The sequence below is a fragment of the Maniola jurtina genome, chromosome 5 (assembly GCF_905333055.1).
Source record: "Maniola jurtina chromosome 5, ilManJurt1.1, whole genome shotgun sequence".
NCBI lineage: Eukaryota > Metazoa > Arthropoda > Insecta > Lepidoptera > Nymphalidae > Maniola > Maniola jurtina.
The window spans coordinates 11,059,230-11,075,731 of record NC_060033.1 but is presented as its reverse complement, the minus strand read 5'-3'; the positions used below and the strand labels follow the sequence as shown (position 1 = coordinate 11,075,731).

The 16,502-nt window shown below is 35.6% G+C and overlaps 1 protein-coding gene across 1 annotated transcript; it reads left to right on the top strand.

Moving 5' to 3' along the window:
* Nucleotides 1-139: 139 nt before the first annotated feature.
* LOC123865052 lies at nucleotides 140-16,384 on the top strand. Its single transcript, XM_045905875.1, has 10 exons — nucleotides 140-246; nucleotides 564-734; nucleotides 1,106-1,183; nucleotides 1,257-1,389; nucleotides 9,674-9,905; nucleotides 13,568-13,757; nucleotides 14,517-14,616; nucleotides 14,919-15,032; nucleotides 15,566-15,690; nucleotides 16,206-16,384. The coding sequence occupies exons 1-10, from the start codon at nucleotides 184-186 to the stop codon at nucleotides 16,335-16,337; spliced, it is 1,338 nt and encodes a 445-aa protein (XP_045761831.1). The 5' UTR covers nucleotides 140-183; the 3' UTR covers nucleotides 16,338-16,384.
* The last annotated feature ends 118 nt before the right edge of the window (nucleotides 16,385-16,502 follow it).

The following is a 16,502-nucleotide window of genomic DNA, read 5'->3' as shown; positions in this document are numbered from 1 at the left end:
TTTAACTATATACCTACCTATTATTTTACATATTTATATTATAAGTAAATTTTTTCTCAATACTTTTATACGTCTACTAATAATAAATCGTTTACCTATTGCGTTAAAAAATATAACAAGCCATAAAAAAAGAGAGCAATTAATTATTTTAATTGGTTACACAGTCGCCGCCATGCTTTCAAAATGGACGGCTCGATTCGCGCGCGCTTTTTGCTCGCGATTAGTGTTGGCTACCTGCAGATGACGGTAATAATAAATAAAATATAATCAACAAGTGTAAATTAAAAATTTATAACAAGTGATAGTTACAGTAACTAGAAAAGAGCTGATAACTTTCAAACGGCTGAACCGATTTTCTTGGATTATAGCTAAGAACACTCTCGATCAAGCCACCTTTCAAACAAAAAAAAAACTAAATTAAAATCGGTTCATTAGTTTAGGAGCTACGATGCCACAGACAGATACACAGATACACACGTCAAAATTATAACACCCCTTTTTTTGGGTCGGGGGTTAAAAATAACATTCTAAAATAGCTTAATTTCCTCTTCATTTTCAACCAGTATCCTTACAACATTCGCAACCACCCTTGTTGCTTGGAACCAAACGAAAACCTGACCTTAGCGATGATCATCGATGCCTTCGAGATTTACGGCCACGACCCCACCGATAAGCTGGATAACCTCTGGCTTTACCAGCACGAGATGATGAGGGTCAAAACTGCTGAGGACCAAGTAAGTTGACATAGCAAAACGATGCTTGACCTGCGGGGTTATATACGCTAACGGCCGAAATTAATAACCGATCTATCTGTAATCTGTGATCTGTCGATAAGTTAATTAGCAATGTCAAATCTTTTTGACAAATAACAGTAACTTATCGACAAGTTAAAGATAGATTGAGCATTAATTTTGGAAATAATCGATCGATTTAATTAGTTTTTTTCAGTTTACGTCATTATTTTTATAGGAGTAACAAACATACACACAGACACACACATACAAACTTTCGCTTTTATAATATTAGTGTGATTAAATAATGTCCATTAGGTATATATATTTTAGTATATTAGGTATAAGTACATAACTATATATTTTGATTTCAGTATATGATAAATGAGCGCGTTCACATAGCGACCGACCATTTAGGTCGCTTCATCAAATTACACATACAAGAATTAAAAGTAAGTAGTACAGCTTTTTCCCTTTCAAATTGCAATTTTATAGATATATTTTTATACATTGTTGTTTTCAAAGGTCCTTCTAATAACCCTTGACGACGTCATCGACAACATGTTGACTATGTACGAAAATCATAACTCTATCGCAGCAGAAAGGAAAGCTACCTACACTGGAGGACCTGTTCCTATGGAGTTTTATGTCAGTCAAGGTATCTACTTCAAGTGGAATTTACATTACGAAATTAGTGCTAGTTACATTTAGTACACGTGCATTAATTTCACTATCATTGCACGTGTAAACGTATTATTTCGTAATGCATCCATTACGAAATAAGACGTTTACACGTGCAATTGATATTGAAATTTATGCCGTGAAACTAATTTCATAATGTAAATTCCGCTTCATATTTATTTGTTCGCGAACATCTATACTAATAAATAAAATTGGAGTGTCTGTCTGTAATTTCGAAATAACTACCTCATATTAAGCTCATATGGTTATTTGAACGATACCATAACTGAATCACACGTTTTTAAAATTTTTGTCTGTCTGTCTGTTTGAAAAGGCTAATCTTTGGAACGGCTGAACCGATTTTGACGGGACTTTCACAGGCAAGTAGAGGATTGACCAGGGCGTAAAATAGGCTACTTTTTTAACCGACTTTCAAAAAGGGAGTTGTGTTTTTCTACCTATGTACACCGAAATATCCGAGATTTCTGAACCGATTTGCGTCATTTCTTTTTTAATCGATAGAGGAACTTTGCGACATTGTTTCATAAAAAATTTGGAGTCCAACTCCTCAATCCTGATGCTGCAGGGGATCTGACCAATCCACGCGGGCGAAGCTGCGGGCATCAGCTAGTTTTAAATAGAAGGTATGTTAAAATTGGTTCCGAATTGGGCGCCAAAATTTAAGTCCCACATTGGGCGCCAATCACAAAAAATCGGACTTGCACACGAAGATTCCGTACCATCGTACAAGAAATAAGACTTTTTAATTTTCATGGTGGCCATTTTGTATTTTTCATTATTTGTTATAAGTACCTACATAGCCCAATAGAAATATACATTCTGTGAAAATATCAGAATTCTATCTATTAACAGCCCGCTAACAGACAGGCTGACAGACAGATGGACGGACGGACAGTGGTGTCTTAAGACTATGGCTATTTGACAAATCGCAAAAACGCTGTACTTTGAAGTAAATTGTTTATTTTTCTAAAGCATTAACAGCTATTAAATACATGCAATTAAAAACTTCAGTTTGTGAAGATTATAAGGGCCTCTTTTAATTTAGTATACATTATCCCAATAAAAAAAAAAAACAAGTTGAAAACATTGCTGTTCGCAACTTGTTCTGTAAAAATTTTCTTTAACATCTTGATACTTTGAAGCCAACTTCCAGAAAATGATATGTTTAGGTTTAGCAATCAATTCGAACTGTTAGTTTTATACTAAATGTTTTTCATTTCTTAAATAATCTAAAACTAACCAAAAAACTTCCTGTGCTATTTATTTTCTTGCAGGCGCTGTATGGAATTCAGTGTCCACTGGACTGTCATGACGGGCGGACTGCGCGCGTCATTTCGTCGCAAAATATTATTTAAAATGAATTTAAGCTTATTATTTTTGAATGAAAGTTGTGTTTATAATCGTTGAAAAATAAAATAGGGATTTTTTCATTTCTAAATGAAGCCTGCTTATATACTAAAATTTATTCTAAAGTCACGGTTTTACCAGGTAAATACTCGGAGGTTGTCATAGATTATGATGACAGATAGTAAGTGTTCTAAATAGGTATTATACCTATGTTTTTTAGGAGATAGCGCGCCTCGTTCCGGGTGCCGTGTTCCGAAATGGATTTCGTAGTAGTGCAAGTTTGGTGCAAGCCCCACATGACGGAGGGGTATGCGTCAGGCATTTCCTGTGTACAAAAAAGACCTATATTTCGGATCCATTTTTCATCACTGACATCATGCACTATTCAAAGACTGGTCTTCAAGCATTGAGGAATTTTGGACGAGAGACATCTCGAAGGTTCCCGAAGGCTGCCTAACTGAGTTAGATTTGTCGGCTAGCTAGCTTTTTTTGAAATTGGACCTACTTAGCTGGATTGTGTGTTAGAGATTTCTTATGAGATATTATATGTACATAATAATATAACCATCATAAGAAAGCTCAGATTCATGCTGCGGGCAATGGGGAGAGCCTAAAGGTTGGAACGCCATTTCGGCGGCCGTGTTTCCTGCCATATATACCTTAGATACCTGCAAGCCAAGAGTGAATAGGCATCTTCTAGGTAAGCGTGCTCCAACTTGGACCTCATCATTGCTTTCTTTAAAGCATGATTGTCGTCAAGCGCAAGCGCAAAGATTCAGGCGGCGCAAACCCGTAGCATGTGGAAGACCCTATTAAAGACTTATGTTCACTGTGGACGTCTGTCGGTTGATGTTGATGATTATGTCTTTAGTGCAAGTAGTTCAGTAGTTTCAGAGTTTATCGATAACAAACAAACAAACCTTTCCTCTTCATAATATGTACTTAGTAGCGCAAACTTGGAAAAAATCTCGTGGAAACTCTTTGATTTTCCGAGATAAATGTCATTTTACCTGGCAGCCCTAATCAATTTTATCACTGATAATAATAACTAATTCATAACCGTTAAACCTAAGAGTCAAAATCTCGTTTTTCTAGTCGAGTTCCATAGGCTCTTTGAACTCACCGCATCCCAAGAAAACCTACCATTAGATGTAGGAATAATGGAAAGAGGTCACAACCCTCAGCAATAAAGAATACGATGCGGAGAGAGATGTCACTCTCAAGGTCTTTAAATGTATCCATGCAAAAAACCACGTCGACTGGTTGCTCCGTTGCAGCGTGATTGAATATTAAACCAACAAACACACTTTCGCATTTGAAATATGGCCAATGATTATAAGAAACAGTTTAAATCTCTCTCTGCTCTCTGAGAGACGTTAGGCAAAGTGAACACGAATTATGACACTTCTGTGTTCTTATACAAGCTTAGGTCTCTCAATTTTGTCAATTAATGTCAAATTTCTTTCTCAGATCAAAACATAGTAAATGGTTTAAATTCAAGAGAAGTTTAGGAACACACCTTTGAGAACATGGAAAACTTGCAGGTATGCAGGTTTCCTCACGATGTTTTCCTTCGCCGTTAAAGCAAGTGATATTAAATTGCTTAAAACGCACATAACTGAAAAGTTAGTAGTGCGTGATTCCAGGATCGAAGCCCCGACCTTCGATTAGGAGGCGGACGTTCTAACCACTAGGCTATGACAGTTTTTAAATTGATCCTGTAAGGGTCCCGTGTTTCCTTTTGAGATATGGAACCCTAAAAACATTATGTAAGTATGCAAAGTATTTCCCTTGCAAACCATATTTAACAGTTGACATGTAGAGGTCAGAACTCCTTTTGACTTTTCCTATCTTACTTTTAAGTTTTAATGCATTATTAAGTATTTACTGTTTTGACATGGTATTTAGATAATGGGTGATATTTATTTTATTTAATCTAATTCCTTTGAAAAACTTAGTAAGGCGCATTAATCTATAAAAAACCTAGCGAGTTCATAGACTTACTATGTTTTAAAATGGTCAAAGCGACTTACTAGCTTTTAATTTTACTTTAATGTGGGTGTCCTTACAATACAACGGGACATACTATGAAAGTTAGGCTTATGACATAAAACGATTTTCGGAAAAATGACATTTACTTTGTTTTGATATGGGGCGGTCGATATAATTAGGTACTAGGGTAAAGGCTCAAGTAAATGAACAGATTGGACGTTTTTACATGTATTAAGAGCTGGAATAAAAAACCGGCTGATATACCTTTTTTAAATATTTTCTTACAAATTCTTACACTTTTTTCAATTTCAATTTCAAAACCGTGTTCCGTTCAAACCGTTCAAAAGTGCGTGTGCGTCCATGTGTGTGTGTGTGAGTGTGTGTGAGTATATACTTGTCTGTATGTTTGTACGAGTGTTTGTGAGTGTGGTATTGCGTTGTATAACCACATGAGTAGCGAACAGAGTCAAAGCTTCATACAAGCGCGCTACGATAGGTACACTACTACAAGCTTGAGGCGCGTGTGTGCGTGAGCACAGGCGCTACGTCGCGTACGGAGAGAAATCGGTTTATACCGGCTCGGCCTGTGCTCAAGCTCAGGGGCTGCAGTACACGTCGCGCGTCGTGTTTTCATTTAATTTAATGTTAATGATAATAATTTAAATAGTGTTTAAAATCTATTTTCTTGAACTGTCATAGATTTTGTTCAAAATCAATATCTGAGGATCCCTAGGATCACAAAACAGGAAATTGTTACCAAAACTTAAAACAGTTGGCACCATTTTGTAATTCTTTGTTAATTGACCGATTTCGTTCAAAATCGATATTTAGAGCTCCCTGGGATCACAAAATAAGAAACTGTTACCAAAATTTAAAAAATTCGACGCCATTTTGAAATTCTTTGTTAATTGACCGATTTCGTTCAAAATCGATATTTAGAGCTCCCTGGCATCACAAAACAGGAAACTGTTACCAAAATTTAAAAAAGTCGACGCCATTTTGAAATTCTTTGTTAATTGACCGATTTCGTTCAAAATCGATATTTAGAGCTCCCTGGCATCACAAAAAAGGAAACTGTTACCAAAATTTAAAAAAGTCGACGCCATTTTGAAATTCTTTGTTAATTGACCGATTTCATTCAAAATCGATATTTAGAGCTCCCTGGCATCACAAAAAAGGAAACTGTTACCAAAATTTAAAAAAGTCGACGCCATTTTGAAAATCTTTATTAATTGACCGATTTCGTTCAAAATCGATATTTAGAGCTCCCTGGGATTACAAAATAAGAAACTGTTACCAAAATTTAAAAAAGTCGACGCCATTTTGAAATTCTTTGTTAATTGACCGATGTCGTTCAAAATCGATATTTAGAGCTCCCTGGGATCACAAAAAAGGAAACTGTTACCAAAATTTAAAAAAGTCGACGCCATTTTGAAATTCTTTGTTAATTGACCGATTTCGTTCAAAATCGATATTTAGAGCTCCCTGGGATCACAAAATAAGAAACTGTTACCAAAATTTAAAAAATTCGACGCCATTTTGAAATTCTTTGTTAATTGACCGATTTCGTTCAAAATCGATATTTAGAGCTCCCTGGCATCACAAAACAGGAAACTGTTACCAAAATTTAAAAAAGTCGACGCCATTTTGAAATTCTTTGTTAATTGACCGATTTCGTTCAAAATCGATATTTAGAGCTCCCTGGCATCACAAAAAAGGAAACTGTTACCAAAATTTAAAAAATATTTTTAACCGACTTCAAAAAAAGGAAGAGGTTCTGAATTCCTCGGTATCTTTTTTTTTAACGTATGTTCCCCGATTACTCAAAGACGCCTGGACCGATTTGGATTTTTTTTTTGTTTGATAGGGTATACTTCGCAGGTGGTCCCATATAAATTTGATGAAGATCTGATGAATATCTTCCGAGATGGAGAACGGAACTCCTCAATGGATAAGAGCAAATTGCTCGCGATCAGTGTACCCTAACCCTACTGTTTACTAAGATATTAATCTTAGTAAACAGTAGGGTTTTAACTGGGTATGGCATATTATAGTACAGTGGGGCCACTAAAAATTGTGAAATAAAAAATTTTCAAAAGAAAAATAAAACCGACTTCAAAAACCACAATCACTAAAATTATTTTTACTTTTTAGTGTTTGTGGTTTTTGAAGTCGGTTTAATTTTTCTTTAGATTTTTTTTTAAATATTTATTCTGGTATTCTTCTTTCTTGGATAAGGATCCCTCTTGGGTATCCCCATTTCTCTCTGTCTTTGGTACTATCAAGCTAATTTTCTCTCGCGATTTGCACAATAGCATTAGACCAACGCGTCTTCGGTCTACCTATTTTTCTTTTGCCTGCTGGACCTGGCCAAGGGGAGATTTTTCCTGTCCTTCTTTCATCTGTAAAAATCGATACAATATGACCATTTGCATTCCAGTTTTAGGGCATGTCTCAAGGTGTCTGTAGGCTTTGTCTTTTTTCTTATGTCTTCAATTCTCACTTTGAATATTTTTTCCTTAAGTTATGCTCCTTGCCATCGCCCTTTAGCAAGTCACTATTATTCTTTTTATATTCTTTGTCTGGGCCCATGTTTGGCTGGCATAGGTGAGGCATGGCAGGATGCATGTATCTGTAACGGATCTTTTAAGATGTACTGGGTAAGCTCCTTTCATTCTTTCCTTTTGTGCCCAGTACTTGTTCGAACTGATGTTAATCCGTCTGTCTACTTCCTCTTCTGCACTTGTAACGCTGAATGAGACTTGTTTTTTAAGATACATTTAGGAGCATAGGTATTGTAGTTCCAATACTTAATTGTATTTATTTGCCTATTACTATAAATATGGCGGCTGATTGAATGAGGCCGATTGTTGTACCTCTGCGAAACTGTTCAAAAATAGTAAACTGAAGTAAGTAAGTACTACTTACAAAATTATGTCGCTTTTCATTGATAAATATGGATTTCGAAAATTTGACCACATTTCCAAATTTCGCGATATATAAAGTGGCTTCCGATTCCGAATCATTTCACTGGCATACAAAATTCAACTTTTTTGTTTTATTAGGTTTTGAAACTGTTTCTTACTAATTTGACGTCGCTGATTTCAGATCTACTTTAATTTTTTACACAGCAGCTCTAGTTTTTGAGATACAGGTACCCCCATATTTTGCACTATACTCACACTTTGTATGTTCACACTTTATTAAGATCACACAAGTAATTTCCAAAATTTATCGAGGTGTTAACATCAAGAAGAACATCTGCAAGTTATTCCAATCATTTTTGTACCATTTGGTGGCGAGTACGTATTAAAGAATGTCGTGCAAGTGTGTCTAACTTTGTAAAACAAGCATACTCGGGCTACTTTGAGAACCCATTAGCAGCTAACAGCAAGGCCTGGACTCCAAATTTTTATATGTGGAAGCTGTATTTCCTCATTGCGTTTATGAGCAAATAAGAATAGACCCTACTTTTACTAAAAAAAGTATTATAATTTGGCGCGAACCATCTAAACACCATGATGATTATTATTTCTGCATTGTGAATATAACCAGAAGAAACAGCAAAAAAATTGTTCCAAGCGACTCTATTGTAACTTGCAGTCTACAATTAGAACGATTCTGACTTCTGGTGATAAATCTGTACCTCAGCCCCAACCCAGTACCTCCAATCTACTTCAAGAACTTTCAGAAGGTAGTGACGATGTAGTGACTTTTACATCTCAACTTAGACTATTCAATCAAAATGATTTGGACCACTTAATGAGAGATCTTGGATTGTCTAAAAAGCATCAGAACATGTGGCTTCTCGGCTCAAAGGAACAAATCTGATAACATGTGTTACGGTATATTGTTCTCACTACTCTCAAAACATTCAGCAGCTGATGTTGCACTTCCAGCGACTTGGGTGCAACATGGGCATTAAGTTTTTCTCTATTATACAGAAAGGGCTCTATTATACATTCTAAAACAGGTTTTATTTATTATTATTATGTAAAATAGTTTTTGATTTATCGCGCAAAATGTAGAAAAAAATGTACAATAAGTCAAAAACTGTGAAAATCTGACAATTTTTTTTGAATTCCAAGCCGAAAATATATTTAAGAATTTATTTATTAATAGGAATCGAGAGTTTATGCACTAGATAGAGTTCGTTCATTCACTGAAATTCCCAGTTCATTTACTGGCAATTTATCCTTTTGTTAAATAAAATAAGTTATAATAATTAATACCACGCATTTTATTTGATTTTTTGATATTTAAATAATTTAAGAGTGTATACCTACTGTGTACAGACACACAAAATATAAAAATTATATATAGAACGATTCTCATATACCTTAATTTTAGGTCAATGTCAGGGTAGTCCTTATTTGTTCATTTACTGGATCGTTTACCCTCCTACGTCAAAATACTAAAAGTCCGCGTAAATTTCGCAGATTGAAATGTCTGCTTGATTAATTGTCAATAGAGGGTCATGACATGTCAAAATTGCTAGTTTGAAGGTGAAATCGTCTATGTCATTCGCATTGGTTTTCCTCTTAATGATAGGGTCCCGTTGGCACCCTTCGGGTACGGAACCCTACAAATTAAATTACATACAGTACATACCTACAGTATATTTTTCAGAATTATTATTAACTAGCTGATGCCCGCGACTTCGTTCGCGTTGATATAGGTATCTTAAAAATCCCGTAGGATCTCTGTAATTTTCCGGGATAAAAAGTAGCCTATGTGTTAATCCAGGGTATAATCTATCTCCATTCTAAATTTCGGCCAAATCCGTCAAGTATTTTTTGCTTGAAGGAGTAACAAACATACACACATACATACACACAAACTTTCGCCTATATAACATTACTGTGAAGTGTGATCATTACATAGTACAGTATATTTTTCAGAATTTTACTGCGGCAAAAACGTGTACATTTTCTTCTCCGAGCTCTACAGTGACATCTACAACATGGGCAAAGGGGTGGCGCCGTATTGCAAAGATCGTTCGTTCGTGTTCCTGGGATTCCTTCACTATCACGACGAACAAAAGTATTACCTGATCGATGATCCCAGCATATCCTTCCCGACGGATAACTACTTGCACGGGCTCGAATGTCACATTGGTATTTGTATATTTAGGTAACAAAACTTTTAAATACCTTCCATTTTAATCTGTTTTCCCCTTGTACCTTAAGAGTGTTGAACCGGTATGAGCTATTTTTAAGCTATTTTGCCCCCCTATATTTTATTAAACACTGCATTTATGAAAAACATTTATATACTTCTTTGTAGAATATTTCCTGTTTTATTAAATTGACAGAAAACATTTTGCAATTTATTCATAGTTTATCTTTTATTGCCAAAAATACCAAAAGACTATTACTGAATTTTGGATTTCGTGTCATCTTTGACGTTCACTACATCAAAAGTTACTTGGTCGATTCTCACAAAGAAATATATTTACCAAAGAAAAGGTCCTGAACTAATAAGATGACAGAACCAAATCTTTCGTTTGGCATTTTTTACATTATAAAAATTCAAACAAAAAAGTCATAATTTCATAAAACTACAGACACATAAAACTGTCATTTAGGTGGGTTATTTATCTTCATTTATAAATAAAACTAAGTACTCATTAAAGAAGAACATATTGGCAATATATACAGAAAAAAAAACCTAAATTTAATTAATATTTTTTTCCAAAAAATAATCTTGAAACACACTACAAAACCGTGCAACGAGCAATAGTAAATTGAACTAGGAAATCAGTACCGGCCGAGGCCTCTCCGAGAACGGACGTAACGCTTGTTTGCTTAGCAATTGTTATCGGATTATTTACGATTTACCTGAAATTGTAGTGCGACTATCACTTCTCAATACTAGGTATTTTTAATACTCGCTATTTTTTCTTAAAGATAGATAAAAACTTTTTGTATGTTTTTAAATTGTGTTTATATGATGCTGTAAGGAATTGCATTCCTAAATCCTGGTGATCCCTCGGGATTTTTAAAGGATCATCCGTTTAGATGTTTTTACGTGGTACAGAAATGCGTTGCATCCCGGGGACGTGCTATTACGGATAGGCTACTTTTGTCCTGGAAAATCAAAAGTTCCCACGGGATTTTTAGAAACCTAAATCCACGCGGGCGAAGCTGCGGGCATCAGCTAGTTAATAAATAAGTATTGCCTCGAGCAAATAGCTGCATTGGTATCTATTGTTCCCTTTCATTGAAAGGGAACAATTTAATTTTCAAAATTTGAAAAGATAGTAAAACGCGATTTCGGTAGAGAATAGATTAATGCCTATCAGAGCAGTGGCATTGATCTATATTTTTAATAATTTCTAAAAATTAAATTTTTAACTGTTTAAATTTTACATGGGTTTCACATTTATTTCAAAAGCTTTTATAAATTTGTAAAACTCAATACTCAAGGTTTCATTATACGGAATATGATAAGGAAAACCATGTTTTTTAAATAAACAGAAAGTTGAATTTTGTATAATTAGTTATTGACTAGAATTATAACTTTTCAGAATTAAATATTCTTAAAGGCTTATAGTTTTACAGTTATTACCGGCTGACAATGCTATATGCCAATACCCTTGCTATTTGTCCTAGCCGCTAAATAAAATTTTGATGATTCATCGTCCTTTTATGGCATTAGCGCGGTTTCTTGTATTCCATTATGATTTCTTTTTTTGCATTTGCATAATAGCATTAGTTTATTGTCTTTTACAGCATTAGTACGGTATTTTGTATTTAGATTTTGGTTGTATACATTGTACACTCTAGCATAACACCTGAAACAATAGGATAATTACTATCATTTGCACGTGGTCATCCCTCGTGGATCTTTATGATGGTTTTATTTTTGAATAAAACAATTCTTTATCCAACTAAGAGAGGACTGAGTTTTCGGCAGCTATGTATAGTACGTGACAGGTCGAGATGGCAATCGAGGTATGAGGCGGGGGACGTCCTGCACACCCGCACGTCACCCACGCTATCCCGCACCGGATTAGCCCAGGGATTGTGTAGGTGTGCGGGGCGTCCCCACCTTGATTGCCATCACAACCTGTCACGTGTTGTTTTGCGTGTTTGTTTGTTTATCGACTCATCAATTCACTTATTACTGCCAAACTGCACATTAAATTGATAAATGAGATCTCTCTTTAGCTTAGCTTTACCATTCCGTATGTTAGAGGCTATATTGGCATATGTCATAAAAGAACTTATCATAATCAAAACGAATGTAAGAGATATAACCTACAAAACCCAAAAAGTATATCGAAATTGGTATTACCTACACATGACATGAAAAAGAAATGTATATCAAGAAAAAATAAACTTGAAATAGATGGATCGAGTTCAATATCAAATCATAGCAGTTACTATGAAAATTTCGAATACGTGTATATAATGATTTATACATATTCAAATATAATCAATCATCTGCGGTGAAGTCTTTAAAAGTAGTTGGTGGGTTTTCGTACTTTCAGTTTTGAACTTTATCTTATTTTGTTTTTGTATCCCTAGCTGACTCGCGTAGCAGTGCACTTATTTTTGATGAATAAATACCTACTCAAGTGTAACATCTGCATTTTTGTACCTGTTAATCCCTTTCATTGTACTGTCCATTGTTTTGCGCTTACGGTAAGTACGATTTAGTACTAACAATAAAATTTGAAAAGATTGTAAAGGACCATAAATAAGAAAAATTGCTCAATGTCTTTATGAGTATTAGTAGCATTGCATTATATTTTTGATAATATTGCAAATGAAATATTTAAGACTGTTTAAATTTTAGACGGATTTCACATTTATTTTACCAGCCTTTATAAATATATATGTGAAAATTAATATAGTAGGTGTAATTATTTATACTGTGCATGATAAAGGAACCATATTTTCGTAAATATGTATAAGGAAAGTTGAATTTTGTATAATTTCTTGACTCTCTTATACTTACACAAGTATATAAAAGATTAGTATTAAGTACTGACTACAATTATAAGTTTTATTCACTCGTACTTAATCTATAAAGACAATACACTGTTTTAAAAAACATCACTGTTTTAAAAAAAACGACAAACTAACACCACATACTTAAAAATATTGAAAAAATAATCCGTTTGAAAATCGTCTAGGATCAAAACGGTTTGTTATAAACTAAACTGAACTCGGTACGTCCGTTCACGGAAACAAACAAAGAACCTCGGGTAAATACCTAAACTTGCCAACCAGGCTCATGCGTTAACGCTCTTAAGAGGGGTCTCTCCGTCACTCGCTCCATACAAACGTAGTTCCAATTTCATTTGCATATTAAGCAACCAAAGTCCATGAAACTGTTAAAATATTCGGTTTCAAAGTTACGCGGTCTTAAAAATTCACATACAAATCTTTGAGCCCCTGTAATTTTAAAACTACATATTTTTAGAAAAATCTGAAACACCACAGGCACAGATATTAGTTTTTAGAATGTCTGCAAAATTTCATGGACTTTGGTTGCTTAAATTCAAATGAAATTGGAACTACGATTGTATGGCGTAAGTGACGGAGAGAGCCCTGTTAAAGTCATAAGAGTAAATTATTTATTCAGATAGGTACAAGTTATCCCTTGACTGCAATCTCACCTGGTAGTAAATAATGAATAATGATGCAGCCTAAGATGGCAGTAGGCTAACCAGGAAGTGGTCTGGTACTTAGTTACTAAATTCCTTGCCTTTTGTGCCTTTTCAAGTTTAGGGTTTATACCCTAAACTTTCCAATCTAGGGGTTGTTCTTTTATTTATTTCACAGATTTCCATTCAAAAAATTATTGCAAAGGGAGAGAGATGTTACCACTCTACCGAAGGCGATTGTAAAGTGCGGTCTGATCATGTACAAGCTTCCACCGCTGACTGCTGCATCATGCATCATCACTTCTGGATCGTTCATCTTGGACTTTAATATACAGGGACTCCGGTATCGGCACTATGATTATTTATTGGTAATTTATTCCGTATTATTATCTAACTACCTGCACTGACAATAATTGGGTCATCATCGTCATCATCATCATCGCCAGCTCTCTACTAAGCTGATCTCCTCTCAGAATGAGGATTTCGCCATAGACATACGCTGACCAAGTGCGGATTAGCAGACTTCACACACCTTTGAGTTCATGATGGAGAACTCTCAGGTTTTCGCGAGGTTTTCCTTCACCGTTAAAACAAGTGATAATGGTCAAAACCCACATATTAACTCCGAACAGTTGCAGATGCGTGCCCGAGTTCGAACTGAAGACCCCCCGAATATTAAGACGCCGACGTCTTAAGAGGGCTCTCTCCGTCACTCACTCCATACAAACGTAGTTCGTCTCTCATTGGAATACTAACCAATCATGCTCAATGGAATTTTGTAGAAACGTTCCGGGAACTAATATCTATGCCTGTGGTTTTCCAGATTTCCGTTAAAATATTCGGTTTCAAAGTTACGCGGTCTTAAAAATTCACATTCATATTTTTAGAAAAATCTAAAACACCACAGGCACAGATATTAGATTCTAAAATATGTCTGCAAAATTTCATAGACTTTGGTTGTTTAATATTCAAATGCAATTGGGACTACGATTGTATGGAGTAAGTGACGGAGAGAGCCCTGTTAACCGGTGTCTTAAACACCACAACGATTTTAACCATAGTTACCAATGACGCTATAAATCATTGATAGCTAGGTAGGTACACATCTAATATTATTATTGTTTCAGACAATACCTAACGGCAATACATATTACACAAAGGAACAAAACACGCCACTCGTTTGCGACCATCATGTTTGCGAATGGAATTACACGAACCATTATGGTGGTAAGTTTTATCAGATGAAATATTAATTATTATAGGTAGGTACCTGCCTACTTAAAATTACTTTTATAAGGTAATTTCAGCGCCAATTCAAGCCTCAAGAACTCCAAAGTCAAAGTTAAAACTAGACAAAATTATCTAGTGATATAAATCTGTCTCGTTTTATTTTAGCTTTGCAGAATACGCTCTATATTCACTCTTAGGTACAAATAACTACGAACGACGCAACGTTACAAAAACTGTTAATATTAGGCCGTAATTTTCGAAATATAACTATTTAGCAATATCTACAAATTATGTTACAGGTCCGTTCCTTATCCCCGGAGATCCAGGAACAGGAATAGTCCCGGTACCTCCGTACATAGAACCCACACCAAAGCCTGATGAAGAAGACCACGAGGAAAATATTACCGTACCTTGTAAGTCGAACGTTTACTTATAACCAACCGCCTCTTTGGTCTCTAGACTCTAGTGGTTAGCATGTTCGACTGCGTTTGACGAGGCCCTGGATTCGATTTCCGGGTCAGGCCAAAAATAGGTATAAATTCTCAGTACTAGCCCGGAATTAGAAAGTTGGCGGTGTGTCACCCCCGTGCCTCGGAGAACACGTAAAAACCTGTCGGTCCTGCGCCTGATCTCTCTCCCGTCGTGTCGGATTTCCGTCCCATTGGGCTATGAGAGTAAGGAATAGAAATTACTCAGTGCACCTGTATGCGCACACACTTGTGCACTATAATATCTCCCGCTTCTTTGTGTCACCAAAAATAAAACAGTTCCCACAAAAAAGTAGGTACCTTATAAGATCCTTAGATCTCAAACGAAAATTGACTAATCCCAATATCTCTACTGTGCCTAAAATTTTGAAAAATACAGAAAATAGTTCTTTACTTTAGGTTATAGGAAAACCTATAAAGTCTTTGGTAACTCGCGACTTTTTGTACCTATTCCACAGATATTTTAGAAGGCTGTCTATTCATGTACCCGCCTAACTATGGCTCGATAGCCGGCAAGAGTTACTTGGACACGGTAGAGCTTCACGGCGATAGATTTACTTGCAGCGCCGCCGGAGGAAGCAAGGTACGATCGTGTACTAAGTACGATGTTTCATTTGGAGTCTGACCACACAGTTACACGAATACTCAAGTGACTGCGATCAAACATGGATATGGCAGTTTTATTAAATCCATACCCCATATAGATTTCTAAGCGGCATCGTGCCGGAACGCTAAATCGCTTGATGACACGGCTTTTCCTGTAAGATGGTTACTAGCCACGGCCGAAGTCTCCGACCAGACCAGATCAGAGACAATTTAGAAATTATTAATTCCCAAATCGCCTTTGCCGAAATAGAACCTGGGACTCATGAGAACCACAGCGCTCACCCTACACCAGGGAAATGCAGTCTAAGATAGAACTGGGCTAACCTGGAATTATGCGTAGAACTTACCCTTTTCTGCGATAGGTCTTACTTGAACTATAGACTATTGTTTTTTTTTTATTCTATTCAATGATTAAATTATATACTATTGCATAAATATTGCACATTTTTTTTTCGATTTTCGAATAACTACCTAATTGGTTTCATTAAACAGGGTCTATATTGGTATCCACAATGGATGGGTGCTCCGGCCCACGACCCGTATCCGTCAGTAATGGATGACAAAAGCTCTTTCTACCCACATGAGAGCTACGAAATAGGTGAAGATGACATGACAGAGAATTAGTTATTTACCAATTAAAACTATTTTTTGTAAATAAAATTTTGAAAGATTTTTCGAGTTTGATTAAAATGCCTTTCAATTCATATTTAGATTTACGGAATTACCCAATGATCTTGCTCGAATTCCGTATGTTGCGGTTGTATCAATCGTTCAGTGCGAAATGAACAG

Coding starts and splice junctions, on each gene's coding strand:
- LOC123865052 (XM_045905875.1), top strand. CDS start 184: ATGGACGGCTCGATTCGCGCGCGCTTTTTGCTCGCGATTAGTGTTGGC. Junction 14,617..14,918: donor TTACACGAACCATTATGGTG/GTAAGTTTTATC, acceptor ATTATGTTACAG/GTCCGTTCCTTATCCCCGGA. Junction 15,691..16,205: donor GCGCCGCCGGAGGAAGCAAG/GTACGATCGTGT, acceptor TTCATTAAACAG/GGTCTATATTGGTATCCACA.